Source organism: Myotis lucifugus, unplaced genomic scaffold, assembly GCF_000147115.1.
Source record: "Myotis lucifugus unplaced genomic scaffold, Myoluc2.0 scaffold_1303, whole genome shotgun sequence".
NCBI classification, from domain to species: Eukaryota; Metazoa; Chordata; class Mammalia; order Chiroptera; family Vespertilionidae; genus Myotis; species Myotis lucifugus.
The window spans coordinates 41,538-68,280 of record NW_005872351.1 but is presented as its reverse complement, the minus strand read 5'-3'; the positions used below and the strand labels follow the sequence as shown (position 1 = coordinate 68,280).

General features: G+C 60.7%; 1 protein-coding gene across 2 annotated transcripts; it reads right to left on the bottom strand.

Moving 5' to 3' along the window:
* Positions 1-1,585: 1,585 nt before the first annotated feature.
* On the bottom strand, positions 1,586-22,703 carry TMEM201 (transmembrane protein 201). Of its 2 annotated transcripts, XM_006107620.3 has the most exons (11): positions 22,476-22,702; positions 16,664-16,784; positions 15,906-16,100; positions 14,623-14,799; positions 12,908-13,281; positions 11,927-12,130; positions 7,031-7,263; positions 5,505-5,576; positions 4,667-4,966; positions 4,150-4,284; positions 1,586-3,238 (listed from the first exon to the last, which is right to left on the bottom strand). In XM_006107620.3, exons 1-11 carry the CDS (start codon positions 22,586-22,588, stop codon positions 3,141-3,143), a joined length of 2,022 nt encoding a protein of 673 aa, XP_006107682.1. In that variant the 5' UTR covers positions 22,589-22,702; the 3' UTR covers positions 1,586-3,140. The 2 variants fall into 2 exon arrangements, with proteins under 2 accessions (XP_006107682.1, XP_014305119.1); XM_014449633.2 differs by lacking the exon at positions 1,586-3,238 and having other exon boundaries at positions 4,153-4,349; positions 22,476-22,703.
* Positions 22,704-26,743: the final 4,040 nt, after the last annotated feature.

Sequence of the window (26,743 nt, the reverse complement as noted above, 5' to 3'; positions counted from 1 at the left end):
TCCACTCAGATCTTTCTTGCTTCTCCAAAAACCGAACTTCGTTTCAAAATAAGCCCACCCAAACACCAGAGAACGGTTTCCACCTTCACATTGAGGGGCACAATGAAGGGACCCCAATAAATCCTCACCCGCACCCTCAGCCTGAGCAGTTGGGCTACTTCACACGCTGAGCCAGGCAGACGAACCCCGGGATGGCACCCCCATTGCTTTCCGTAAACTCAAAGCTCATAGGGGAGGCCACACCGTTTCTGCCCCAGGGGCGCTATCTGTGACATCGAATGTGCTTTTTTGGGAGTAAGAGCAGCTCTGACAACTGGAGGTGCCCCCCAAACCTCAGGGCTTGTCCTGGGAAACCAGCCGTCTCCCCTCCGAGCTCCTTAGCCTTATTAATGGTCCTTATTTGGCTTGAGGGGCAGGACAAACACCCCCAGGATAGGCTGCAGCTTCACCTGGTTCCGTCCGGGTCCAGAGTAAGGAGCCATCTCTGCCCATTTGGTTCCCTCTTACAGCGCAGGGCCAGGGGGAGCCCTGGACCAGGGGACTTTGCAGTCACTGGGAGAGAGGGCTTCCAAGAAGTGGGCTTCCTGTGGCCTCAGGTGTCTAAGCCTCAGGGGACATTGCAAGGACCCTGTGGTCAGTGAACTCAGGTGTTTGTGGTGCCCCCTGCAGGCAGCTTGGCCCTGCCCTTTACCATCTAACTCAAGGTCAGGTTTAGAGCCAACCACCCACCAGCCATCCTCCCCCTGGGTGCTGGGCCAGAGTGAGTCCCTCACATATACTGGGGCTCCTGCATCGTGCTGTGGGTTAATGATCCCGCCTTGGACCTGGATGGCGGTCCTGGACTTGTTAACCCAAAGCCCATAGAAACGCAGGCCCAGGCTCACCCCAGAGGCTGCCCCTTGCCCCACCAGGGGTTGCAGGTTCAGCGACAACTGGCTCATCACCTCTGAGGGCCTCCCCAGTGCCCACCCTGGGCCAGCTGACTTCAGCCCAGCCATGAGGCCTGGGGGTCCGCCCTGGAAGGGCTGATGGGGAGCCCAGCTGCTGCACCCCAGGCCACTCGAGTGGGCTCAGGAGAAAACATGGCCTCTGACAGCCCTGGGGCCACTGGCTGGGACAGGCCTGAGACAGCGGAGCACTTCCTGCCTCATTCATGCTGTTTTGGGACACCCACCCTCCTGTTCCCGCTGGTCTCCTGTTCAAATCCCTGAGCCTTTCTGGGGACACGGCCACACTGCACCTGCCACCCACTCCATGGGCCGGGGACCCCGGAGCTCCGCGCTGAACAAATGTGACATCACTTCCACCTCAGTGGGCTCGGCCCCCACCCTGAGGGGTCCTTAGGGGCCGAGCTGCAGAATAAAGACAAGTACAGTTCAAAGGCTGGTATCTTTTTGATTTTTTTTTTTGCTTTTGTAAAAATAAGGCTGGGTTTTTTTGTTTGAAGGAAAACATTAAGTAAACCCCTCCCCACCAGCCTCTCTAGGTCTTGGTGAGGAGCTGGGACCCGGGGCCTGGGAGGGGCCAGGCCTGGGGGTGGGGTGGGCTCCGTGGGGGGCTTCCTCAGAGCCAGAGAGGAAGTGAATTTAGAATGGAGTTTGGCTTTATTCGGCAGAAAATAAAATTAAGAAGTTGACACATGTCCCCTGTACAAATGGAGGCCGAGACACCCCGAGTTGGAACCATCTCGGCAGCTGGACTCGGGTCCTGGCGTGGCCCTCAGGTCCCCGATCCCTGTGTTCGGGGCGGGTCAGGGCAGGAGACAGTAGCTCTTAGGACGCGAGTGGGGGGAAAAGGGAGAGGGAAGCCAGAGCAATCTCCTTCCCCACGTGGTAAAAAAAAATTACTAAAAAAAGCACCCAAAGCTTAAAAAAACGAACCCTCCCTGGCTGGGAGGATGGGGGCATCCTGCTTCCCAGCAAAATGCCTCCCCTGGCAGAAATGTGTAGAAAAATAAAATTAAACTTTATCCCTGAATGGTGGAGCGAAGACCCCTCCTCCTGCCTGAGGCCCTATCACGTGTCACAGAATTCATCCAGGCAGCCACTTCCTCCCCAAGCAGCACCAATGCCTGCACGGTCACACGCACGTACATGTGCAGTCACATACACACATGTGCTGCCCCACCCTCTGTCCAAGGCCCAGGGCAGCGGGGACTGGGGGTCTGACAGCCACAGCATCATGGAGGGTCGCTGTGCCATCCCGAGGTCCCTCCCCCCTTCAGGGGTGGGCAGGACCCCGCACCAGGGTGAGGGGGAGCAATCGTGCAGTAGCGGCCGAAGGGTGATGGCAGGGACAGAGGGCACGGGAGGGAACAAAGCCAGCCAAGGTGGCCTGCAGACTAGAGGCCACACCCGGCCCGTGGTGTCAGCAGAATGAGAGGACAGGGGGTCTCAGCCGTGGGAAGGAGCCGGGTTCATGGCGGTGGGGTGTGGTCTCATCTGTCACCTGCAGGCTGCCCTGGGCAGTCCCACGGCGCAACCAGCTGAGGGTTGAGCAAGGCCCTGGGTAGTGTTCTCAGGGTTAGGGCTACTGCCCGAGAGGCCACCAGAGGTACTAAAACGGGTGCACTTGGGCAGAAGGGAATTTGGGGCAAGATGCTCACACGAGTCCTGCAGGCCCAGCGGAGCCGGAGACCCAGGAATTCTGAGGTGCCCACGGGAGAGCCAGAGGGCAGGCCTGGCCCAGGACTAGCAGGAAGGGGTAAGGTGGGGGCAGAGGAAGCTCATCCTCAAGGGGCCGGTGGAGGACGGGACACAGGGGCCATGCCTCCCGCCTCCCCCGGGGGACGGGGCGCACGGTACGGAGATGTGCCCGTGGCCCATGGAGCGGGGCCCAGGGCAAGGCTCCTGCTGCAGGTACAGTGGTGGCGGCCACACAGGCAGGGCTGGACAGTGCAGCCCCCGGGGACCGTGGCTCCGTGGCAGCACCAAAAACAACTGATGTCAGCAAGATGGACGGGCGGAGGGTGGCCTCACAGGCCCCTCAGCCCCGCAGTCCATTCCGTTACGTGAGGAGAAGGCATTCCGAGGAGGAACTCAGTCCAGCGGGCAGGGCCCGGAGGAGGGCGGGCAGGCGGCAGTGGCAGCAGCATGCACCTGGACTCTCTGGCTCTCCAGTGCAGGAGGCCGGGCCCTCGGTCAGCGCAGGCTCTGGTACAGGTAGGCCGAGGTGAAGAGGGCGTTGGCAGTCAAGCTCACGGCCAGGAGGCCCTGGACCAGGGAGGGGCCAAACCGACCTTGGAGAGAGTAGAGACACCCAGTCAAAGGCACGAAGGTCAGAAGGGGACCCGCGGTGGGGTCTCTGCACCTGAGAGCCCCTGGCCCACCACAGGCACGGCTCCTTCCTGGACACTGTAGCCCGGGTCACGGTCAAGGCCTGCCCCTACAGGTGCCTCCTTTCCCTCCTTTCCTGAGTCCGTGCCTCAGGCAGCACTGGCTGGGGCGCCCTGTGCTTCACCGTGGTGATGGGGCTGTGACCTGGCGCCACACACAGGAAACAGGGCGTTAGGGGACTAGAACCCCCCAGGCCTCCAAGGTCAGCAGGCGACGGAGGTCCCCCAGCCTCTGTGCCCCAGCATGACCTTGATGCTGCCGCGCTCATCCCCAGACCCCACCTGACTTGGGGCAGCACCCAAATTTTCCAGGAAAGCTCCCTGTGTCCATCTTCGCCATCCATGTGCCCCTCCCCCAGGGCAGTGCCAGGTGCTGACAGGATTGGATCTCCCAGCCGCCCCGGGGCCCGCAGGCGGAGGAGGCAGGATGTGAACTGATGCCCGGCCCAGGCCAGCGCCCTCCCGGAGCGTCTGCGAAGGTGAGCTCTCCTGGAGCACTGGAACGTGCTGGTGTAGCGGAGGAACTCAGCGTTTACTGTTACCAAATTTTCATGTTGTTAAGATTTAAATAGCCGCCTGTGACCACGTGACCCGAGGCTACTGTCACAGCATGCAGACCCGGCCCTAACAGGGAGGGAGCCTGCGGAGCTCGGACTGCATCCCGAGGTGCTGGGCGGGTTACCTGACCGCCCTCCGTCACTAGGGGGCCCCTCGAGGGTCTTTCTCTGTCAGGTCCCAGACAGAACGGGTGATTCTGGCTGACACCGAGGCCCCATGCTGCCTTGCCCTCCCCCCGAAACAACTCAGGCGCAGACCTCTCCAGGTGGTCTCCTCGGGGCACCCTCGGGTGGTGGTGTCCACCGCGCACGTGGACGACTGCGACGAGTCGTCCTCCTTCTTGATGGAGTGGCTGCTGCAGGCGCTGCCTCTCTCCCGCATGGACCTCATGTCTGCAGAGAAGGGGTGTCTCAGGGGGTGCTCACAGGCCACCCCAGGACAGGACAGTCAGACAATACTTGAGCAAAAAAAAAAAAAATCTGTTATCAGACACAGTCTGGCAGGGCATAATACGTCTCTGATCCATCCTAAGGAACAGACCAGCCTCAAGGTCAATTGCCAAACAAGAAAAGAATATCAGCCAACAGAGAGCAATGTCCTGGAGGGTTCAAGGTCATGAGAAGCCCAGCCAGGGGCCATGGAGCTGGGGAGAAGATCAAGGACAGGCCCTGTGCAGCCTCCTAACGGGGGTCCCCACCACTGCGCTGATCCCAGAGGCGCCCCACAGCCCAGCTGGGCTCTCCTGCCCCCAGGGCAGGGGTCAGAGGGCCATACCCACGGTGTGCTTCGTGTCCTGCGCCGGCTGCCTCTGTGGGACCTGGGGTGGCTCGATGCTGAAGTGGCTGCCGTTGAGGGGCAAGTGTTCATCAGAGCTGCTGGGGGTGCTGGGGGCCTCCCCGGGCGGCGACGGGAACAGCAGCAGCTTCTGCCCCTTCAGGTTGAGCCGGGCAGGGCTGATGAGGGGCCTGCGGTGGCGCAGAGAGCCGGCGCTGGAGGCCACCGAGCCGGCCACGGAGGGCGCCGGGGAAGGGAACGGGGACGAGGGGCAGCTCCCCAGCAGCAGAGGGTAGTAACCTGGAGGGTGGAGGCGACAAACACCGTGCCTGTAGCGCAGGCGCCTGCGACTGTGAAGGTCAGTCTGCACGTGCAGTTACCGTCAGCTTGGCGGCTCTTCTGTTCCTGTTACCCCAGGAGAAAGGCCAGGCTGGGCAGCGGGGGGAGGAGCCTGCGTCCGCCAGGCCCCCGGGCGGGGAGAGGACCGCGGCACCTCAGCAATGTCCCCTCTGCCTCGCGATTTCTCTCCAAAGGCCCTGGTACTGCCCTCAGCTGAGAGCAAGGCCGGGACAGCAACCAACTCTTGAGGCTTAAGGTCAGCTCCCCACAGCCCTGCTGAAGGCGGGACCCCGAGTGCACATCCCCACATGGTCACGGATGAGGACGAGAGCATTCCATCTAACCCTAACGATCAGCCCATTTCACAGGAGAAATGGAGGCACAGGGCTGTCAGTCACTTGCCCAGGCCTGCACACAGGGGGTGCCCCTGCCTGACGCTCTGGAAACCCCGGCCCATACGCTGCCCCACCTGAGGCAGCCTCCCCGTCACTCCTCTTACCTGAAACAGGAGCCTCCCCGGATGGAGACATCTGAGACGGCGGCCGGCTCCCGCTGAACAGATACCCTGAGTCTGGGAGGGAAGAAAGGGCACAGGTCAGGCCTGCCGAGCGACGGGCGCCCGCCCTCCAGCACCATGGCCTGCTCTGCCGCATCCAGCCTTTGTCACTCACAGCCCTGCCATTCACCCGAGGGCGCATTAACCCGAGTCATTTCCTTTTTTAGAGGATAAACCACGACTCAGACTGCCCACCCCAGCCATCCGAAACTCTCTCCCTCCAGATGGTTCTGGAATCCGCACCACCGTGGGCCCAAACCCACCACTTCCCACCCCTGGCGGGCAGCTCCAGACAACAGTCAGGTGGGGAAGGGCAGCTGTGGGTCCCCCATGGTCCCCCTGCCCAGGGCCCCCCATGGTCCCCCTGCCCCAGCCGCTGCGCACGAAGGGCCCAGGAGGCCTGAGCTGGGCCAGGCCAGGGCTGGGACCCGCGCAGGGACTCGGGAACTCTGCTAATCAACGGCTTCCAGGCAGGAGCGCAGGCAGCAGCCCCTCCCCCAGCGCTCCGCCCGTGAGGTTAACAGAAATGTCCAGAGTCCAGGCCCACGGTGCAATCCCACCTTCGCTCCGACCCGAAGGTCTCCGCCCAAACACCGTCCCTGTGGCCCACCCTCTACCTACCGGGACCCCACCTGCAACAACCCCCAGCTGGGTTCAACCCCCACCGCCCGGCAGCAGTGGGACCCCGGGCAAGTCACGAAGGAAACCGAGGCTCAGGGGTGTCTGACTGGCCCACTCGGCAGAGCAGCTGAGCGGCTGAAATGAGACATGACTGCACGTCAGCAAGCCCTGGGGAACCAAGAGGCGCCCACAGTCTCAGAAGATGGGGTCCTGCTCAGGGCCCCCCCGCCCAAGGGCAACCCCCAGCCTGCTCCAGGCAGCTCCCCCAGGGCTGAGGGTCATCACAGAGCACGCAGAGCTCTAGCAGGAAAACGGCTGAGTTCACAGCCCCTCTCCAGGATGGTCCTACGGGGAAGGTGAAGAGTGAGACAGTGCTGACGACCAGGATCAGGGGGCGGTCACGGCAGGGCCCACGGCAGCAAGCACTCAGGACGGACCTGAACTGAATCCTGCCCTCTGTCCCTTGGACCACACGGAACGGCTGGGGCAAACTTCCAGCCCCAGGTGTGAAAACAGCAGCAGTAACAACAGGGCAAGAACAGGCGGAATAAACCCCGCGAAGGGCTCCAACGTTTACCGAGCGCCTGCTGGACGCACTGCCCTCCTGAGCACTTTAAATACATCCTCTCACTTCTCTCTCACAACCACCACGGGGCCGGTCCTACTACTGGTCTTATTTTCTTGAGGGAAACTGAGGCTCAGAGTGGGTAAGTCCCTGGGCGAAGGGCAGCTCCTTAGTGGATGCGGCCGGATTTGAACCCAGTTCCTCCAGCCTGTACACAGCTGGAGTCCCGGTGCCCAGCTGCCCCCAGTCCCGTGTGGCCCGCCAATGCCCGAGTGCCTCTTACCTGCTCGGGTCAGAGAGGGTATGGTGCCCAGCGAGAGGGCCCGGCTGAGGCGGCCTGGCAGTGAGGAGGGCGAGGCCCGTCGGGGAGACCGGAACAGCTGCTGGTTGGTGAGGGGCAGGAAGCCGGGCGAGGTGGGGAGGAAGAGAGACGGTGAAGAGGCTGCAACGCTCGGGTAGGGGATGGCCAGGCCGGGGCACGTGGGGAGAAGGCCGGCCGAGTCTCCGGGGAGGTACCTGCAAGAGGCCGCGGGCAGGGAGAGGTCAGCCTGGAGGGCCCGGGAGCGGCCTCCGCCAGCTGTCCCCTCGCCCTCGGCACAGGGGGGGCCCGAGTCGGGGTCCCAGAGGAGGCGTGCGTTAGTTGAAGCGGAAAGCAGTCCGACCACATTCACACCATTAGGATCGGGTGGCTGGGAGGTGCAGCGTGACCCACCGCCCCGCATGCCCCCTCCGATCCGTCACAGCAAACTAGTTCCACTACGAGTCTCGGTATTAAAGTGACACTGTCGCCCTTGCCAACCTCACGCCACCCCTTCGCCTTGAAGCAAAAATGCCCAGCCCCTTGCCAGGCTCCCAGTAGCGGCCAGTGGCCTGGGGCTCCCCCTTGTCCTTCCTGCTCGTGCCCAGAGCCTCCGACAGTGGCCAAGCTTGGGGCCCTGCTCCCTGGGCCTGACTCCGGGGGTCCGACTGCTGCCCCCTGGGCTCAAAAAATGGACATGAATCTCAAGTGTCTTGTAGAGCAGAGGGGGGTGGCCAGGCTTAGGATCCCCAGGAAGAGACACGCAGGACACAAGCCAAACTTGAACTTGGAGAAGACCCGTAAGCGACCACAAGGCTGCCCAAAAGATGGAAGGTGACAGTGTCCCTTTAACTCGAGAATGGTACAAATCACACAACAGGACCTGGTGGCCCCAAGCCAGAATGTCAACCATGCTTCTGATTAAGGCAACCGATTACAGAGGCGGGGACAGAGGCAGTTAATACATTAGTCTGCTCACTGTCTGGACGGAGTTGCGGGAGGTCCGGCCTTACCTCGATCCCCAGGGACAAAGGAGCCCACGGTCAGTGTGCCGACGGATGGGCAGGCTGGCCAGGCCCTGCAGCAGAGCCCGGGCGGCTAAGGGACCCCCCAGGCCCATTGCTAGCCAAGCTGCACCCGAGGAGTTCCTCGCTAGTTCTCACCCCGCCCCTTCAACAAGCTTTGAGGAAAGTGCAGGGTCAGCATTGCCCTCCTGGAGGTCACGTGACCTTCTGAATGCTGTCTGGAGTGCCAGCAGGCTTCCTGGACTCCAGAACCCAAGGCGGGGAGCATGGGGAAATCAAGGCAGGAGCTCAAGCCAAGCCGCTCGCCCCAGCCTCCACCTGCCGACCTGTCCTGAAGCCTCCCCTCCACCCCCCAAAATAAAAGGTACGACTTTACGGTTTTGTGGCAGAAGGGGGAGCTTTAGGCATGTAGAGGCAGCAAAGGACGCCGGGACCTTTGGCAACCTGCTCTGATGGTGCATAAAGCTGTTCCCTGCTGGGCCCGTGCCTCCAAGAGGACCCAGGTGTGTCCTGAGCCGCTGAGGAGCAGGGCGCGCCCAGGCCCCTCCTCGGGGGCTTCCTGCACCCGCCCCTCGCCCCAGGCAGAGAGGAGAGGGTCCGAGCCGGGCGACAGGCTTCCCAGGTGGCCAGCTGGCCCAGGACAAGCTGGGTCTTGCCAGCACTTTCCATGACCCGCCCCGTGCCGAAGACCCGTCTCGCATGATCTGGCACAGGGGCTGTCCCGTCTCTGATGCCACTAAAAATGTTGGCACGGAGGGGGAGACAGTTCTTCGGTCTGACCCTCTCAACTAGCGGATCCTTGTAAGGTGCTGAGTGTGAGCTCTGGTCCCGACTGCAGCCCGGTTCCTGGGAGCCTCCTGTTAAAGGGCCCGTCTCGGCTGGCTCCCGAGAGCTTCAAACGAACCGACACTTCCACTGGCCAGGCGCCCAGACCGCCCGCGCTCCGGAACCCTCTCCAGAGGCACCAGCCTGGAATCTGAGTCTACGTCCCCGGATAAAGGGGTCCAGGGAGGGCCGGGTGCTTGTACAGTGTCCCATCTGACAGGGAGGGACGTTGGCCTCTCAACCCAACCCCAGTCCACGCCAAGAGGGGAAGGAGCAAGCTGTTTAAGGAGCAGTTTGCTGAGACGGGAGAACCCCACCCGCAGGGCACACAAGGACAGCTGGGCCCTGTGTCCTTCCATTTCCATGTCGCCAGCTCCCAAGCCTGACTCCCGGGGCTCGCCTGTACCCCCAAGTCCCGCCCCTGGCACAGACGCCTCAGAAAGAAAAAACAAAAAAGACTCCATACCTGACGCCCACGGGTCAGAGCAGGGCCCCGGAGGCATTTATTTAAAATACAGCATCGAACACACAACGTCCGGCCGGGAGCTGCGGTTACAGGGATTCAAGGGCCACTAGACAATCATCTGCAGCTCTACACAACCAGGGACAGACGACAGGCAACAGGCACAGACAGAGGGACACGCTCCTCCGGGCCGGTGCTGCGAGGCGGAGCGCTCCTGGGAGGAGCCTGCTGGGCCGGGGTGGGGACCCAGACCCAGAGGAAGAAGGCAGCACGTGTACCTCCCTCAGGTCTTGGGGACAGAGGTCCCCGGCAGGGGTGACACACTCCCAGCTAATAAGCCACGATCTCAGCGGTGCCTGCACTTCCTCAGCTGTTGCCGCTAACGTCAGAAGGGGCTGGAATAGGCTCCAAGTAATGAAACTTTAGGGGACTGATGGGTAATTAAAAAAGTCACCGACTCTAAAAAGGCCAGGAAGCCTTCCAGGCTGAGGCTCATCTCATGAAGGTCCTCCCATCCCCGCCGGGGCAGGCAGACATCTGCTCAGCGGGGGCTCCCGGCCAGCTAGGGAGCTGGTTGTGGTGATTATAAATAACTTAACTTAAACACACACACACACACACAGATGTCCTGCTTCTCCTCAGCGCCAAGAAAAGCAGTCATTAGCTTCCTTGAGAACAGGAGGCTCCAGAGACGAGGGCCGCGCACAGCCCGGCACACTCCTGGCCCTCACTGGCAGTGCCGCCTCCCCTGCCTCAGAGGCTGGCTGGTAAGGGACAGGCGGACGCGCCAGCAGGACTAGGTCCTGGCTCTGCATCCCCACTCCTCCTCCACTTCCCTCCACACACAACAAGCAGGCAGGCCTGGTCTGAGGCCACACAGCTGCTGGGGGCAGCTCCTGACTCCCTGGGCTCCTCACACATGGATGCGGAGGGGCACGGGATCAGTGGGGTGGGGCAGCCTCTTAGGACCCCGTGAACATGAGGATGAGTGACAGCGGGCTCAGGTGCAGCTCTTGTGCCCCCTGGGACCTCACTCAGGTCTGGCCAGGGCCTGTGCCCCCTGCCCCGCAGGCTCAGCGGGTCGGGGGCCCCTTGCTGAGTGGCCCTCATGCCTGTGTCACCTGTTCCTGCCTTCCCTGGGCTCCGACGTGCAGAGTGGCAGGACATGGGCCCTGGAGGGAGTGTATGGCGCACTCTGAGGTTCGGCCCTGGCTGCCCCCTCCCCTGACCCAGGAGCCGCCGAGGCCTCTGTGGACTCTGGTTGCCCCACAGGAAAGTAGAAATTGGGAGCCTCAGCACCCTCCGTGAGGGCTCTAGGGGCCAGAGGAGTAGTGACTGTGACAGGCAAGAGAGTCAAAAAATGACAATGACCTAGTGCCCTCATGGACCTGCACGTCCCTGGGCTGCTTATCCCGCGCTAGCCTTGGGCAACTAGATCTTTCCCAGGCATCCAATGGAGGGGAGAGAGAACTGGGGACATCCCGGGCATCGATTGGGGCAGTGCCAGGGCCAGCCAGTGAGGGCAGCCCTGGCCTGGAAGCCTGAACCCTGCAGGGGCAGGTGGAGGGCCCAGCCATGAGGGTTGGGGTCCTGACTTTGAGGGCAGAGCCAGGGGCTCCCAGGAGAGTGGGCAGGGTGTGCATGCCCTATCCTGCCTGTTGGCCCACAGCCGTGCCAAATAGATGCATACAGGACTCTCCAGACCCCCCCAACCTGGGCAAGCTCCCACCATGGCTGGCTGTCCAGAACCCTGCTGACCACAGCAGAAGCAGGACTTCCTACTGTTCACCTCGAGAAGACCCCTGCCCTACAAACTCATGATCAAGGCCAGTCTGGGCCCAAGAACTGCACCCTCCATTCCCAGGGAAGGAGGCTGAGGGCGAGAGGGGTTCAGGAAGGTCCAAGTGGGAATGGGGCAGTGGGCCCAGGGGGCAGCCCAGACGGTTTCCAGCAGGGCTGGCTGGGCACTGGGCAGGACCAAAGGGACAGACCAGAGAAGGGACATGGGGACGAGGCACGGGGCTCTCCTCTGGGCCCCGCTCAGGAGCAGCTGCCCGTGTCAAGATGCCCAAGGGGTCAGGCCATGTGGCAAGGGCTCAGCCTGCAGCCACTGTCACCAGCCTGTGCCAGGAGCTCAGAGATGGGGCTGGTGCAAGGAGAAGCAGACAGTAGCCTCATCCCACGGTGTCAGAGCCAGGCAGGGGCCGTGGCAGGATGGGATGCCTGGAGCTGCCAGGTGGAAGCCATAGGTCACAGGCAGCCTGTGTGGGTGTCACCCGTGTTCTAGCCTTGGGGCAACGAGAGGGTTTTTGGCCAGAGAGATGGTGGCACCCGAGAATGTGTTAGGTTGGGGGAGGACTTACTGGTGTGGAAAGAAAAGGGGGCAGGCCCGACTCCTCAGGGAAGTGCAGGGCTGGGCCAGGACGGGGGCTCGAGGCTGGGCAGGGGTGAGAGTGAGGCAGGAAGAAAGAGGCAAGACAGAGAAGTGCCCTGCTCTGGGCTGGGGGCAAAGCTCTGGGGCTGTCCGTCCATCTGTCCTCCCCCCGAAATCACTGCTGCTTCTCTGACCTTCGGGGCCGGAACCTCCGTGGGCCCGTCGCCTTCCTTGTGGCCACGGCTGCCATCAAGCCCACCAGGCAGCACAGGGACATGGTGCCGAACTTGAGCGTGTCCAGCCAGCTGGGCGAGCTGGCCTGCAGGTACTGTTCGGCCAGGTGCAGACCCAGCAGCAGGGCCCACAGGCAGGTGCAGAAGGCGTCAATCCTCCGGAGCCTGAGGGGAAGTGGGGCTGTGTGAGGGCCCATCTGGGCAAGACTAGTCCCCTCACCCTCCCACTCGCTGCCCCTTCACCCACCCCGTCCTGCTCAGAGGACGGAATCCAGAGCCAAGAGCACATGTGCCTCTCCACCCGCCTCCAGCACTGACACGCTGCTCAGCTCTGAGCAGGCCAGTTTCCCTGAGCTGAATGTTCCAGCCTGTAAAACGGGGCTAAGAAACCTCCCCCAGCTCGGCCAGTGTTGCTCAGTGGTTGAGCATAGACCTATGAACCAGGAGGTCACGGTTTGATTCCCAGTCAGGGCACATGCCCGGGTTGCAGGCTCAATCTCCAGTAGGAGGAGTGCAAGAGGCAGCGGATCAACGATTCTCTATCATTGATGTTTCTATCTCCCTCCCTCTCTGAAATAAATAAATATATACTTTAAAAAGAAAAAAAGAAACCTCCCTGAGTCACTGAGATGACGTGGACACCAATCGGAACATGGAGGGAAATCAGGGGCCCAAGGGCACCCACTCGACTCTCCAACCGCCCACTAGGCAGTGGTTATCAGGAGTCTGAGGTGGAGAAGCGAGGCAGTTTGGCCCTGGCGGCCCCAACCAGCAGGTCAGTGGGGGCCTGCTCTGAGTGCCGCTGCCCCCTCTAAGGCAAGTCATTTACTTGGTCTCGCCCACTGGACTCCCAGCTGCTGGGAGGAGGGACAGCTGTGTTTCCACTACACAATGGAGCCCAGTCCCGGCAGCAGGCCCTCCTGGCTCCAGCCCCACACGCACCTGATGCGGCCGGCCAGCAGCATGGCCAGCAGGCAGGTGAGCAGGCCCAGCACCACGACGCCCGTCTGGTGGTTCCGCCCGTAGGCCCAGGCCTCCTGCAGCTTCTCTGTCACGTGCTCCGGCAGCAGGCCCAGCAGTTGCCGCCAGCCCTCAGCCCCAGGGGCAGTGCCGTTGTCAGGAGCTGCAGTGCCGTTGTCAGGGGCTGCCAAGCCATTGCCACCAGGGGGCAAAGCTGGGGGCAGGGTGACCCCCGGGGCAAAGGGGTCGCTGGTGCCATACAGCGTGGTGGCCAGCAGGAAGGCACAGGCCAGGAAGGCGAGGGCGCGGAGCACGATGACCTGGACCGGGGCCTTCACCGCGGACGAGCAGAAGCTCTGAGGGAGGGAGAGAGAGACTGGTCAGCAAGATGGCAAGAGCCACTGCCACTGTGCACTCTGTGCTCGGGGTCTGGCCAGGGCCCCAGAGCACTCGCTGAAGAACCCACCCCGGACCTGATGATCCGAGATGCCGTCTTGGCCAGGCCCGAGATCCCCGGACCTTCTCGGCCGTCTCTAGGCTCACCGCTGAGACCACTGACCCGGCCCATGGCTGGCTCTTCACCCCACTGGGTGGGGAGGGGTCCACCACATTCTTTAAAGAAAGCTTTTTGATATTATGGTGACCTTATTCTTTCTAGTACATTTTTCATTGATTTTGCCAAATTCTCACCATAAATTCCTACTGGAATCTCAACTGGAATTATAATAAACATATAAATAACTCTGGCCAAAGGTAAGTTTAAAAATATGGCAATAAGTTGTTCAGTGTAGGAACACGTGGTGAGGAGAAAAACCACAGGTCCGAGCGTCCTGCTGTGCAAACACGGGCTGCGGGCCGTGTGGTCAGGAGCCGCTGTGAACTGGAAACCACATGCCACTGGACACAAGGCACATCTGGGGACCTAGGGGGTGGGTTAGATCTAAATCCACTCACTACTAAATCAGATCTTTAAAACCCAGAACATTCCACTAACTGAATACCGTGATAAAAAATTAATGAGTTTTTAGCTTGGCTGGCATGGCTTAGTGGTTGAGCGTCAACCTATGAACCAGAAGTTATGGTTCAACTCCTGGTGGGGCACATGCCCAGGTTGCGGGCTCAATTCTCTGTGTGCAGAGGCTGATCTATGATTCTCTCTCATCATTGATGTTTGTATCTCTTGCTCCTTTTCCCTTCCTCTCTGAAATCAATAAATATATATTTTTAAAAAATTAATGACTTTCAACCAACTGGTTCCGGGTTCAAATGCTGGTGCCTTGGCACACGCGGTGTGGGGCCCTCTACAAGTTACTTCACCTCCCCGTTTGGTTTCCTGGCTGAGTGGGCGTCGCAGAGCCTAAGAGTGCGGCCGCCACACGGTGCTTTGGGGAAATGCCAGGTGTGGGGGACAGATGCAGGTGAGGGAAAGTACCCAGACACATTGGGGCTCAAGACCGTCAAGTATGTAAATGATGGTGGACCCCAATACTGAGCCGCTCTTCTGGGGACACCCTCTCCAGCTGCTGACACAGGGGCTTGGGGACAGGGCCCCACAGGAAGGTTGTTTCCCAGGGAGAAGGGTCTTGGCTCTGGAGAGCTGCCCACCAGTCAGTGGGCCCAGCCCTCTGTGAGGGCCTTTCCTGCACAAGCCCGAGGGCTGTGCCGCCCCAAATGCCCCGTGGGCGCACCGCTCAGACCTGCGTGTGGCTCTGGTCGGCCTCCCGGCGCCGGAACTGGTGGCTGACCAGCAGGGCGCGCAGCTGGCGGTTCTGGTGCTTGAGGTAGTGCTCCACGGCCGCCTGGCACGGCCGGCACAGCTTGTAGATCTGCTCCAGGTGGTGCCGGTACACCTCGATCTCCTCGTCATATCTGCCCTGCGGGCCGGGGACAGAGGCTCAGGTTCTTGGGTTCCCTTACAAGTGGGGTGACCATGGGCAAGCTGTCCCCACTCTGATCCTGCTTCCTCCACTGCCCAACAGGACAAACAGCACCCTGAGTGCGTGACGACGGCTACTGGGAGGAAGGGCTGGCCCAGAGCCCAGAGCCCAGGACGCAGCGGGACCCGCAGGCATGGAGGCAGGCACTCCGGCCAGTTCTGCTCCAGAGGAGGCTGCAGAAGGGGGCTCTGGGCTGACGCTACCTGGACTGGAGCAGACAGACACTCAGAGGCAGGGCTGCCCACTGGTAAGCCCTGGGTCTAGAGAACACGGGAGGCCCCTGGCTGGGCCGAGTGGGAGCTGCAGGGTCCTTGGGCTCCAGGAACAGCCTGAGGACAGTCCAACCCTCCCCTCCCCTCCCCTCCTCCTAAGGATGCAGCAACGCTCCCCTCCATTTCCAGGGCCCACAAACATCTGTCTGCAGGAGCCAGCGGGGTTATTAGTTTGATCTTATCTTGCTGGGACCAAAAGCTGCCCTGGCTGCCAAGTCACACATGCCTCCTTCTCTCTCATCCCTCCCCGCCCTCCCCGCCTCGTTCCCAGGCTGGGCCTTGGGAGAGCAGCATCTCGGGGCCTCAGCTCCTGAGGTCACAACCACCAGCCTGGGGGTGGGAAGGCAGGACCAGCTAGAGGACTCCCCACGGCGGCCCGGGGGAGGTGAACGCCTAACATCCAGCCTCCCTCCCCTCCACCAACTCCAGAGCAGAGTGTCCGGCCAGCGGTGGGCAAGCCTGATTCAGAGGGACAGGGGCAGGGTGGGTCTGACAGGGCCCAGCTGGAGCCACCTGCCCCTGCCCAGGGACAAACCCCTCGGGACTGGCAGGCACTAGGTTTCCATGATGTTCCCAGGCTTGGAGCCAAGAGAGCAGGAACCATGAGAAGGAAGGAGAATGGAGGCATGCTCTGACGAGATGAAAAACACACCTGGAGGGGGGCCAGCACAGGTCAGGGTGGGGAGAGGCCCAGCGGGCACTGTCTGGAGAGCCCTGGGCATGCCCCCCCCCCCCTCCTCCTCCCCGCCCTCCTCCCCGTCCCGGCCTCACCTCATCCCGAGGCGAGAAGGCGGCCAGCTGCTTGATCTTGGTGGTCTGGTGGTGGCTGCACCTCCTGCACAGCAGCACCTGGCTGCTCACCCACTGCTGTGGCTGCGCAGGGGCGCGGGGGCTGGGCGCGCTGCTCACCACGTGGTTCAGGTGCTCCAGGTACTGCGCGGGGATCGGCTTATTGTAGTCACCATTCTGGGGGGGGTGGGGGGGGAGGGACAGAATCAGCGGGGAGCCCGACCCAAAGGGGGCTCTGCGTGAGGCCAGAGGCCCGGAGCGGTGACACCCCAGTGGAGCAGCTTCACGTGTTCCCATTCTCTCTTTCCGTGCAACAATCAGCTGCTTGTCCTCCACAGAATTTACTAGGAACCCCCACAGGCAAGCTGCCGAGTGCAGCCCCAGGGAGCGCAGCCCAGACCGGACCCACGCGTGGTGCAGGGGCCTGCAAACGAGGGCACGTAGGGGGCGCTGTGTCTGTGAACCAGGTTTCTATAGTGATGGTGGCTTGGCAGAGCTGAGTCCTGGGGACAGGGACAGTGTGGTCCGCAAAGCCTAGAGCCTCCCTGGTTCTCTGCAGGGAGCCCGCTGACCCCTGGTCAAGCGCAAAGCAGAGAGTGGGCGTGAGCGTGAGCCAGAAAGACCCGGAGCTCAGCCCCGACCTGCCGACTTCGGTGGTGTGCCTCTGGGCAAGTCACCTGGGCCCCCCGGGCTGTGGGGAGGGGGCAGGATGGCTGGACAAGGGCTGGGGCCCGCCGCACCTCCTGGAAGCCGTTGTACTGCTCGCAGTGGGGGCAGTCCCAGCAGTTGCGGTTTCCGTAGGGCACCACCGTGTCCTGGGCGCAGAACCAGCAGTTGACAGTGGTGTGTGTCGGCTTCGTCCTGTGCACAGGGAAGAGTCGAGTCAGCGAAGAACTCTGTGCCTGCGCCCAACGGGGACCAGGAAGGGGCGCGGGAGGCAGCACCGGGAGGACCAGCAAGGAGGCCACACGGGCCTGGGCTTCTCCTTGGCCCTCCAGGTCCCGCCACTCACCAGGTCCCTGGGCTCCAGCACGCCCACGAGGGGACCCAGGGCCGCTGGCATCCTGGAGCTCACGCTGGTCAGGCCACAAGCCCAGCCCTGGCTCCCTCCCTGGGAGGCCTGTTCCCAGGCTGCGGAAATGGTGCTCCCAGAGCCTCCAGGGAGGAGAAGGGGCGGGGATTAGAGGCAGCTGTGGGCTGGGGCCAGCCCTTCCTGGTGGAGGGAACGCGCAGACACACATGCGGTGACAGGTGCTGCCTGCAGGGTAATCCCAGCCCAGAGACCAGGGATCTGTGCGCCGGGCCCCTCCCGCCACCTCGTTGGCTATGGGTGTGATGGGGGTGTGTGTGCAGCAACTGCCCAGCAAAGCCCTGGTCCTCGGAATCTAGACACAAGCAGGTGACGGGAGGCAGCTGCCTGAGCCCTGGGGTCCTGGCCAGGCCACCTCCAGCTCTGGGGGTGCCATTCGGACCCGGCTATAGTGGCGGCCACACTACACAGACGACTCTACTGCCCACAGGCTGGCACAGCCCCCAGCTTCCAGGAGCCACTGCTGGCTGTGAGCCCCGGAGCGCCTCCTCTCCCGCTCGGCCCTGTCTGTCCTCCCTCCATTCCTCCTGCCTCTCTGGGGCCACGCCTGCAACGTGTGGGGTCACAGCACCTCGGGGACCGTGCATCACAAGGATCCAGCCAACAGGCCACGCGAAGGGCCAGCTCTGCCACCATCCTGCCCCTTGAGAGCAGCTCCCACTCGTGACACTGCAGCTGCCTCCTGCCCTCCCTGCCCCTGACCACGCGGGTACAGGAGTTCCCCAAGCCTCAGTCTTACCACCTGTAACCGGGGAGTGTGTAACTGTGCCTGGCCAAAACGCCCCACAGGGGAGTTACAGGGGGTGGGTGGAGAGAGGCGGCGGCTCAGGGAAGTGCCCCCCAAGAAACCCCTCAAACCACTTCTCCCCCAAGCCAGAGACGGACAGAGGAGACGGAACCAGGGATTGCCCCCTGTACTGCAGCCCGCACCCCGGCCCAGCTCTGAAAGCCCTCACAATGGACAAGGGGCCGCTATGTCAGCCTGTCCACAGCAGAGGGCAGGGCCCGGGGAGCAGCACTGCGGTCCCAGGAGTGGCCTTTGGGGGAGTCATCCTGCCCATCTGGCCAGTGGGATCATGACAATCCCTCCCTGAGGACTAGGGAGCTAAGAGGGCCAGGTGGCCACCGCACAGCACGCGGACAGCTTCGCGGGCTTCAGGCGAAGAGCCTGGAAGGTCAGCCCTGGCAGGAGGTGTGGACGCCCCTGCTCGCTGAGGTGCCAGCACTCGGCACACCCGGGAACGAAGCCCTGGGCTTTCTCTGTTAATCAGCACCTGCTTCACAGGCTCCCCTGTAACTGTGCGGGGGGGTGGGGGGGTCCCAGTGGTAACGATGCAGGCAGGTGACCTCTCATCTGCCCCTGGGACCCTCCAGCCCTTTCACCCCGCACCCCCATCACCCTGCACCGGCCTCGGGACTGCAGCCAAGCAGAAGAGCTGGCAGCACATTAATAAAGAGATGGGGAAGGGGACAAAGACGCCAGCCCAGGGGGCGGTGGCGGGGACGCAGGAACTGCAGCCTCGGCCCTGGGAGCCAGCCTCGAAGCCCCTCCCACCCAGAAGCCACCATTTCCCCCAGGAACCTCCAGCTCCGTTGCTAGGGAAATGAGCCTGGCCTGGAAGCCGGTGGCAGGAAGGGAGGAGGATTAGCCCTGGTCCCTGGGGATAGCGGCTCCAGCTCCGGTCACTCTCAGCCCTTGGTGATCCCTGCCCAGCGTGCGAGTGGGGGAGGGGCCACCGTGGCAGGTGGGGGTCCACAGGTCAAGGAGTCATCCCCCTCAGCGCCTCAGGGCTGTCCCTGGGGTCCGCAGGCCTGTGAGCGGCAGATGAGCTAGCAAAGTGATGGGAGCTGGGCGAATCGCAGCCCCCACACACCAGCACTGGCCCCCCTGCGTCAGACACGTGGGCGAATGGGAATGGTGTCCTCTGGGCTACACCCACCTCCACCTGGCCTGCTGTAAGGCATTTGGGTCCATCTATTCCATGCCAGCTTAGCCCTGTCCCCGCTCTTGCTCAGGGAAATGACCCCCCCGCCCCCATAAACCCCTCAAACCACTCCTCCCCAAGCCAAAACCTCTGCCCCAGCAGGACTCTGGGACCACCCACTCCCAGTGCAGAAGGTCTGATGTGACAAGACAGAATGAGGCAGCGCGGGGCCCAGCAGGTGCTCGCCCGGCTCCCACTACACTACCCTGTGCTCAGCTCTTGGCTCTGGGGGCCCAGAGGAGCCCGAAGCAGCGGGGGCAGGGGTCCCTCAGGAGCAGGGGCGGCAGCTCTGGACCATCCTCCACAGGCCTGAACACCCCGGGGAGGAAAATGGACACAGCAGCACCCAGCAGTTCCCCCCAACCCCCGCAATCACAGATGTTTAGTTAAAACAAAGCTCGCGACATCCCACCACTCCCTGCAGGTGGGCGTGTTCTAGGAGTGAGGCCCCCCTGGGGCTGCAGCTCCAGGGCCTGGGCCCGCTGTGAGCCCACAGGTAGGAGACCAGCCCTGTCCGGGGGCTGAATCTGGGGAGCCAATGTGCCAACTCGTTCCCACGAGGCCCTGAGGGTGCCCAGCCTCCCCAGAAGGGGCCTGGAGAGTGGTCTCCCTGAGTCAGACTTGGTTCCCTTAGGGGGCAAGAGGCCAACCTCTGGCAGGGCCCCAGGAGGAGGGGAGTCCTTGCTGAACCCCTCGTAGGCTTCTCACTTGCTCCTCTGTGCCTTGAGTGAGCAACACATGTTGTCCTATCCAACAGGGAGAATCCAAGAAGTTGTCTCCTGGGCCTCAGCATCAGAACGCCAGCCAGGACCCCAGGGGCCTCTGGGCAGGACAAGCCAAAGCCCACAGCAGCCCTGCCACACCGAGACGGAGCCCCAACCCACCTCCCCGGGCAGACCTCGGGTTCACGGAGCTAAGTCCCCAGAGAGGGAGCGAGGCCCCCAGAGAGAGAGCTGGCCCACAGAGAGGCAGAAATGAGCCAGCTCTCCACTTCCGACCTGGACAAGGATGAGAACGGGGACTTCACGGGGCAGCTGGCGACAGATGCCACAGGAGAGAAGCCAAAAAGTGGAGCATCTGCTGTCACCCTAAAGAACAGGTCTGCTGGCCAGCAGGGCGACAGGAACAGATGGCATTCAAATAGGCGGGGCTGCCGGGCCGAGGGGGACCACCCAGCGTGCGCCCCGGGAGCCTGTCCCGCAGCCTGAGCACGCAGCACAGGGAGAGCCTGGAGAGCGCTGGGCGGACACAGGACTCTGGTGCCAGGACAAGGCTCTGCTGCTTAACCTGAAGCTGCATCCCCTGGGCCTCCCAACATGACAACGTGGAGAACCCAGTAAAACCCTTTGGGTGCTGTGGGTGGCCCCTGAGGTCCCGAGCATGGGCGCACTGCAGAGCAGCAGGGGGTGCGCCCGGGGCAGGCTGAGGTGTGGGCTCCCCCTGTGCTGGTGCTGACAGCCACAGGCTGCCTGGGCCCGGAGCAGGCAGCTCGAAGCTGGGCCGGGAGCTGAAGCTGGCGGAGGCGGCTGCGGTTTAACAGCTGGGTGCCGAAGGGCAGGAGCCTTCTCCCTTAGCTGTAGAAAGGGGAGAAAAGTGGATCTGCCCCCCAGGTGGCCCAGGTGGCAGCATGGGTGGGAAAGCCAGGATGGCCCTGCCTGAGGCTCGGAGCACCGTGGCCCTCCAGACAGGGGCCCTCTCCTGGTGTCCCCTCCACCTCTGTGCTGGGCTTGCAACCCCCCACGAGACCAAATCACTTTCCAAACACAATTCTCCTCGGGAGGGTCACCCCAAACCCATGCAGTGGCCAAAGCCCCCGCTCCTGTCACACGCTTTCCTCCCTGGGGGACAAGGGCTCAGCCTGAGGGGGCTGGTCTTGCGTCCATCAGGACAGCGGCCAGTGCTCGATGAGCATCTCAGAGCATCCTGGGGAGAGCTGGTCCTTCTCAGGTCCCAAGGCCACCCCACAGCACCCCTCCTGCTGCTGGGTCACAAGCCTCCCAGGACCCTCCCCGGTCCCCTCGCCCAGCATGTCCTTCTCTGCACCAGGCCCGGCCTCCGGCCTCGGGGACAGGGAAAGCTGTGGCCGGCAGTCTGAGAACGGCCAAAGCACGCGACACAGGAGCACGCCACACAGTCCAAACGGCAGCCACACTACGCACAAATGAGGCGCGGCCACGCTGGGGACAGTGCCCGGCCCAGGCTCTGCTCCCGGGTTCACTGGGAGGCAGCAGCATCCAGGCTCTGCAACCCTGAGCAAAGCGCCTTGCCTGCTGTCCCCTCCGGTATAAAAGGACTCAACCAGCTGGTCCCGCCAGCCCTCCCGGCTTCCAGAACCCGGGCAGGAACTGGGAGACTGGAGATGTGGGTTGTCAGGGACCCCCGAGTTGGGGCTCCTTCAATGCCTGACTGCCCTGCGCTGGAGACTGCCCCCCCTCAGCCTGCACACAGCTGATGTCCCTCCTCCTCCGAGAGGCCTGTGCCTCAGTCACCCTCCCTCCTTCTTCCCTTGGGTGAGAAGTGGTACATGGTGGTGGTTAAATAAGGACAGCCAGACCACCCAGGTTCAAGTCCCAGCGCGGTCACAGGTGGGCAGGAGCCTTCGCTTCTTCCACCTAAGATCTGAGGTTCACACACCCCGCCCACCGCGCCCCCAGAATGTTCTCACAGCCCCCCCTTTCTCCCTGTCGCTGGGGAAGGGGATTGGATGGAGGCACAGTCCGAGGGCCGCAGTCCCTGCCGAAGCGCTCAGCCCGGAGCACGGGGTCCCTGCGACAGGCTGGCTCTGAATGGGGGTTGGCACGGTCTTTGAGCCTGGCCAGGGCTGGGGGTGGGGTGGGGGGCCTGGACCAGGGGTTGGGGATGCTGGCCTCAGGGTCGGACCACCCTGACTCCTCTAGTTACCGGCTTACTCAGTCCTCCTGCCCCGCAGCTTCTCTGGGGGGAGCAGGGGCCGGGGGACTGCAATGGGCCAACGTGAGATTAGACCTGAGACTGGAGCGGACCAGAAAGTGCCACCTACGACCAGGCCACCCCCGCCTGCTCTCGGGGACCTGGGAGCCGGGATGAGGGCGGAAAGCAGTCAGAGCGGTCGGATCCCCGCTGAGGTCTCCCGCAGGGCTGGGGGCCCCGGGGGTGTGGTGGTGGGGGTTGGGGGGGCCTTGCAGATCCTGCGGCTCCCAGCACAGATCTCCTTGGAGAGGGAAGTTTATAACCCACGTGCGGGCTGCGCGCGCCCACCCCGCATTCCTGGAGTCCCCAACCCATTTCTCGGCCGCTTCCGATCTTCTTTTGGGGGGTGGGGGCGTGCAGAGCGGGTCTCAGCACGTGGGCACAAGGCCTGGCCCCACGCAAAGCCGCGGCCTCGCCGGGCACGGGCAGGGAGGCGCCGTGCGGCCCGGAACCGCCGAGGCGGGAAGGCCGCGTGCGGAGGGCGGGGGCGGGGGCGGGGGCAGAGGCCACACGGGCCCGCGCACTCACCTCCGCGCGATCCGGTAGAGCAGCACGCCGGCCGCGGCGCACGCCGTGATCCCCAGGCCGCCGGCCAGGCCTGCGGTGGGGCAGCGGGCCAGCAGCGCGCTCACTCCCTCCATGGGTCCCCCGCGGCCGGCGGTGGGCAGAGGCGGCGACGCCGAGGGCCGCGAGCGGATTACCGGGCGGCGGCGGCGCGCACCTCCTCGCGCCGTGACCTCCGTCGCTTTGTAGCGGGCGCGGGCCCGCCCCTTGACTCGGCGCGCTCCCGCCGCGCAGCCAATCGGGGAGTGGGACGAGCCCGATGGGCGGGGCGCCGGGGGAAGCGGCGGCGGCCCGACAGTGCCCTCTGGCGGCCGGAGGTGGGAGGCGGCGCGGAGCCTTGTCCGGTGCACTCCGCTCCCGCGCTCGTCAGGCCCCTCCCGCACGTCGGGCTACTGACCACTGGGAAGGCTTTGCTCCCGCTGGTCCGGCCTCCCAACGCCTGGGCCAAACCGGCCGCAGCGCGCAGTGCGGTTTGCTGCAAGTTGCAGTTCCTTAAGCCACTTCCACTGAAGCCACTCCAACGGTCCAAATAATTTATAGAAACATGATTATGTTTATAGAAAGATAGCGACGATACATCTGAACACAGGTGTTGGCCTGCAGGGATGGGTGATACACTGTTCAGGAAGAGCAACATGCACATTAGTTTTAATAATATCCGGTTTAACTAAATAAGCCCTATAATATGTGTATGCTTGTAGGAAGTAGAAGATGGGTAAACGAACTGCAGTTGCCTCCAGGTGGAATTAGTGGGGAAGATGCATATTTTTCTTTAGCATTATGGATTTTCATTAAATCACTCATAACTAAAAAGAAACAAGTAGGAAATATTCGTACTTAATTACGTTTCACTGTCCCCACAACTTTTCCAGTGTTTGGGGGGTCATTACAGTTTAGTTGTGGACAGTGGTGGGTTGAGGGTTTCCTGTGGCCAGTTCATCTGTCCCACACCCTAGTTCTGTGCATTAAAGAGCTGCCTGTGGGGAGGGGAGGGAGCCCACAGGAAACCTGGGGCTGATTAGAGTCTGCAATGGGAGCTCCCCGTTCTTGGGAGTGGGTGTCAGAGCAAAGGCCTCAGGTTGCAGTCTCGCTGCTTGCACCAGCCTGGAGCGCACAGAGGAAGGAACGAACAGCATGAAGCTGCCCTCTCCGCGTGCAGCACTCTCTTCCCGAGGAGGAGCCAGCGTCTGCAGAGGATCCCACTCACAGGAAGGGCTCTGTCCTGGGCACTATGGTGCAGGTGCAGCTCTTCGGGGCTAACGCCTGTGGACACGGGAACTGGACGGAATGCTTTGCTGGAACTTGGCTTCAGTCAGGTCGTTCCACAGGCTCAGATGCCCCCGCTGCTTTGCATTCATCTACTGGACTAGCAGTCAGACCTACTACTTGTCAGCTTATTACTCACCACCTCCGAGACCTCAAGCAAGTCGTGTGAACCTCTGAGCCTTATTTGTAAAATGTGGATGATAATACTTGTCTCACAAGGTTGTCAGAACAAATTTAAATGAGAAAATACACAACATTTTGCAGTGCTTGGCACACACTGGGTAAGCAATAAGGGTTGTCTTTTATAAATATACTAGAGGCCCAATGCATGAAATTCGTGCAAGAGTAGGTCCTGGCAGCCCCGGCTTTGTCCAGAAGGTCATCTGCTGTTCAGCCGTTCGGTCGATTTGCATATTATGCTTTTATTATTATAGATTGCTTAAAAATAATAAAATTCCAATGACTAAGCTTGTAGAGGAGAAATAAATCAAGGGATTTCTCCATTAACAGTTCAGTGACATTTTCGATTTAAAAATCCAGCCCTGGCCCAGCTGATGTGGCTGTGGTTGAGTGTTGACCTATGAACCAGGAGGTCAGTTCGATTCCTGGTCAGAGCACATGCCTGGGTTGCAGGCTCAATCCCCAATGGGGGGCGTGCAGGAGGCAGCTGGTCAATGATTCTCTCTCATCACTGATTTTTCTATCTTTCTCTCCCTTCTTCTCTGAAATCAATAAAAATTACTTAAAAAAATCCAGCTTTGCCCTGACCGGTTTGGCTCAGTGGATAGAGCGTCGGCATGCGGACTGAAGGGTCCTGGGTTCGATTCCGGTCAAGGGCATGTACCGTGGTTGGGGCATATCCCCAGTGGGGGGTGTACAGGAGGCAGCTGATCGATGTTTCTCGTCAATGTTTCTCTCTATCCCTCTCCCTTCCTCTCTGTAAAAAAAAAAAAAAAAAAAAAAAAAAATCCCGCTTTGACCAGCCTGGCTCAGTGGTTGGTGTGTTGGCCTGCATACCATAGGGTCAAGGGTTTGATTCCCCCATCAGGGGCAATCAGGGGCAAGTACCTGGGTTGCAGGTTAATCCTTCCCCTTGGGGTGTGTGCGGGAGCCAACCAATCGATGTCTCTCTCACATGGATGTTTTCCTCTCTATCCCCTCCTCTCCCTTCCAATCTCTCTGAAAGACCAATGGAGAACACATTTCTTACTCCTTGGGTGAGGATAGAAAGATAAATTGCCCAGCCGCCATGGCTCAGTGGTTGAGTGTCCACCTATGAACCTGGAGGTCATGATTCGATTTCCGGTCAGGGCACATGCCTGCTTTGCGGGCTCCATCCCCAGAGTGGGGCGTGCAGGAGGCAGGTGATCAATGATTCTCTCTCACCATTGATGTTTCTCTCTCTCCCTCTCTTCTGAAATCAATAAAAATATATTTTAAAAAAGTAAATGAAATAAAAATCCAACAAGCCCCTTTATAGAGGAAGCATCCCTTTTTCCTGCCTATTCTCATCCTACCTTTGGGGCTGAGTTTCTTGCATTTCAGCGTTCGGGGCCGAAGCAAGCAGAGAACTAACTTGTACTAGGTCAACATCAAATTTATTAATTCAAGAATGTTAGTGAAAATTATTTTGAAATAATTCTCTTACCTAGTTTAGTGAATATTAAGCAATCTAATTTTTTAAAAAATATATATTTTATTGATTTTTACAGAGAGGAAGGGAGAGGGACAGAGAGCTAGAAACATCAATGGGAGAGAAACATCGATCAGCTGCTCCCTGCACACTCCCCACTGGGGATGTGCCCGAAATCAAGGCACATGCCCTCGACCGGAATCGAACCCGGAACCCTGCAGTCCGCAGGCTGACGCTCCATCCACCGAGCCAAACCAGCTGTGGCTAAGCAATCTAATTTTTAATGTTCATATTAGATAAAATCTTGAGGAAAAATTCAGGTTTTAATATGAATATTCAAACAAAGATGTTGATAAATGCCACTATTAAACAGTCGTTAAAATGAGGTTCTGGAATAGAAATCTCTTTACTGTCATGTATTTTGGAAGCATGAAACATGCGTAATTGTTGACAGTTGAATTATACTAGGGAGCTCAACACCACCGACAAACTTCCTTCATGACTCAAGGGAAACAAAATAAACTCAACTAAATACAATTAGAAACCATCCGCCTCTCATCCCTGAATCGGAAGCTCCGTGCATCGGTTATTAGAGTGCTATCTTTCTAGACATTCAGACTGAAAACGAACCCAATGTTCAGCAAAGCCCAGTGAGAGAGCTAACGGGAGACAATGTCCCTTATTAAACTTCCTTATAAGATGGGAGGATGGGCTTATAATTCTGGTAATTTCTCATGTCTAGATTTAAAAAATATTTTTTTGAACTAGGGTATTTAAGCACCACCACCATTTCCGGGCACAATAAAAGTGAGCTACGTCTTCAAGGAGCCGGCAATCAGCCTTGGTCCCAGGAGCGGGGACCGAGAATAGGGCTCACCCCCTTACGGACTGCATCGCTGCCCACATTCCCGCCCATGGCCGGCCGCGCTCTGACACACCTGCAAAGCACCTGGGCTTGACTGGGTTTGACTTCCGGAAACACATCCAGGAGCGAGGCCACTGGTAAACAGTTCTTTGAAACTCTCACATTTGGTGCAAACTGGGGATAGTGGATGACTTCAGGAAAATGTATATAGTTTAAAATATTTAATGTCAGAAAGTTGTTTTTTAAAACTCAGCAGCCTGAAAACTTGGGAGTATCAATCTGTATGAGACTTGGAATGTACAAAGAGAAAACAGCTGGGCAATCTGCTCTGGTCAGCCCGTGTCACCGACACGTGTCACCGACAGGTGTCACCCCCTACCTGCCGCGAGATTTGACATTCAGATTAGAAAACACGTGCACTTTGACTTTAGCGGTGGTCTGTGTTTCTAGCGTTACCATCCTATGTTT

Bases quoted from the DNA above. Each gene is read 5' to 3' on its own strand.
- TMEM201 (XM_006107620.3), bottom strand. From the start codon at position 22,588: ATGGAGGGAGTGAGCGCGCTGCTGGCCCGCTGCCCCACCGCAGGCCTG. The intron at 16,785-22,475 runs GTGAGTGCGCGG...CCCTGTGCACAG, and splicing joins CTCTACCGGATCGCGCGGAG to GACGAAGCCGACACACACCA. The intron at 16,101-16,663 runs GTGCGGCGGGCC...CACCCCCCCCAG, and splicing joins AGTACAACGGCTTCCAGGAG to AATGGTGACTACAATAAGCC.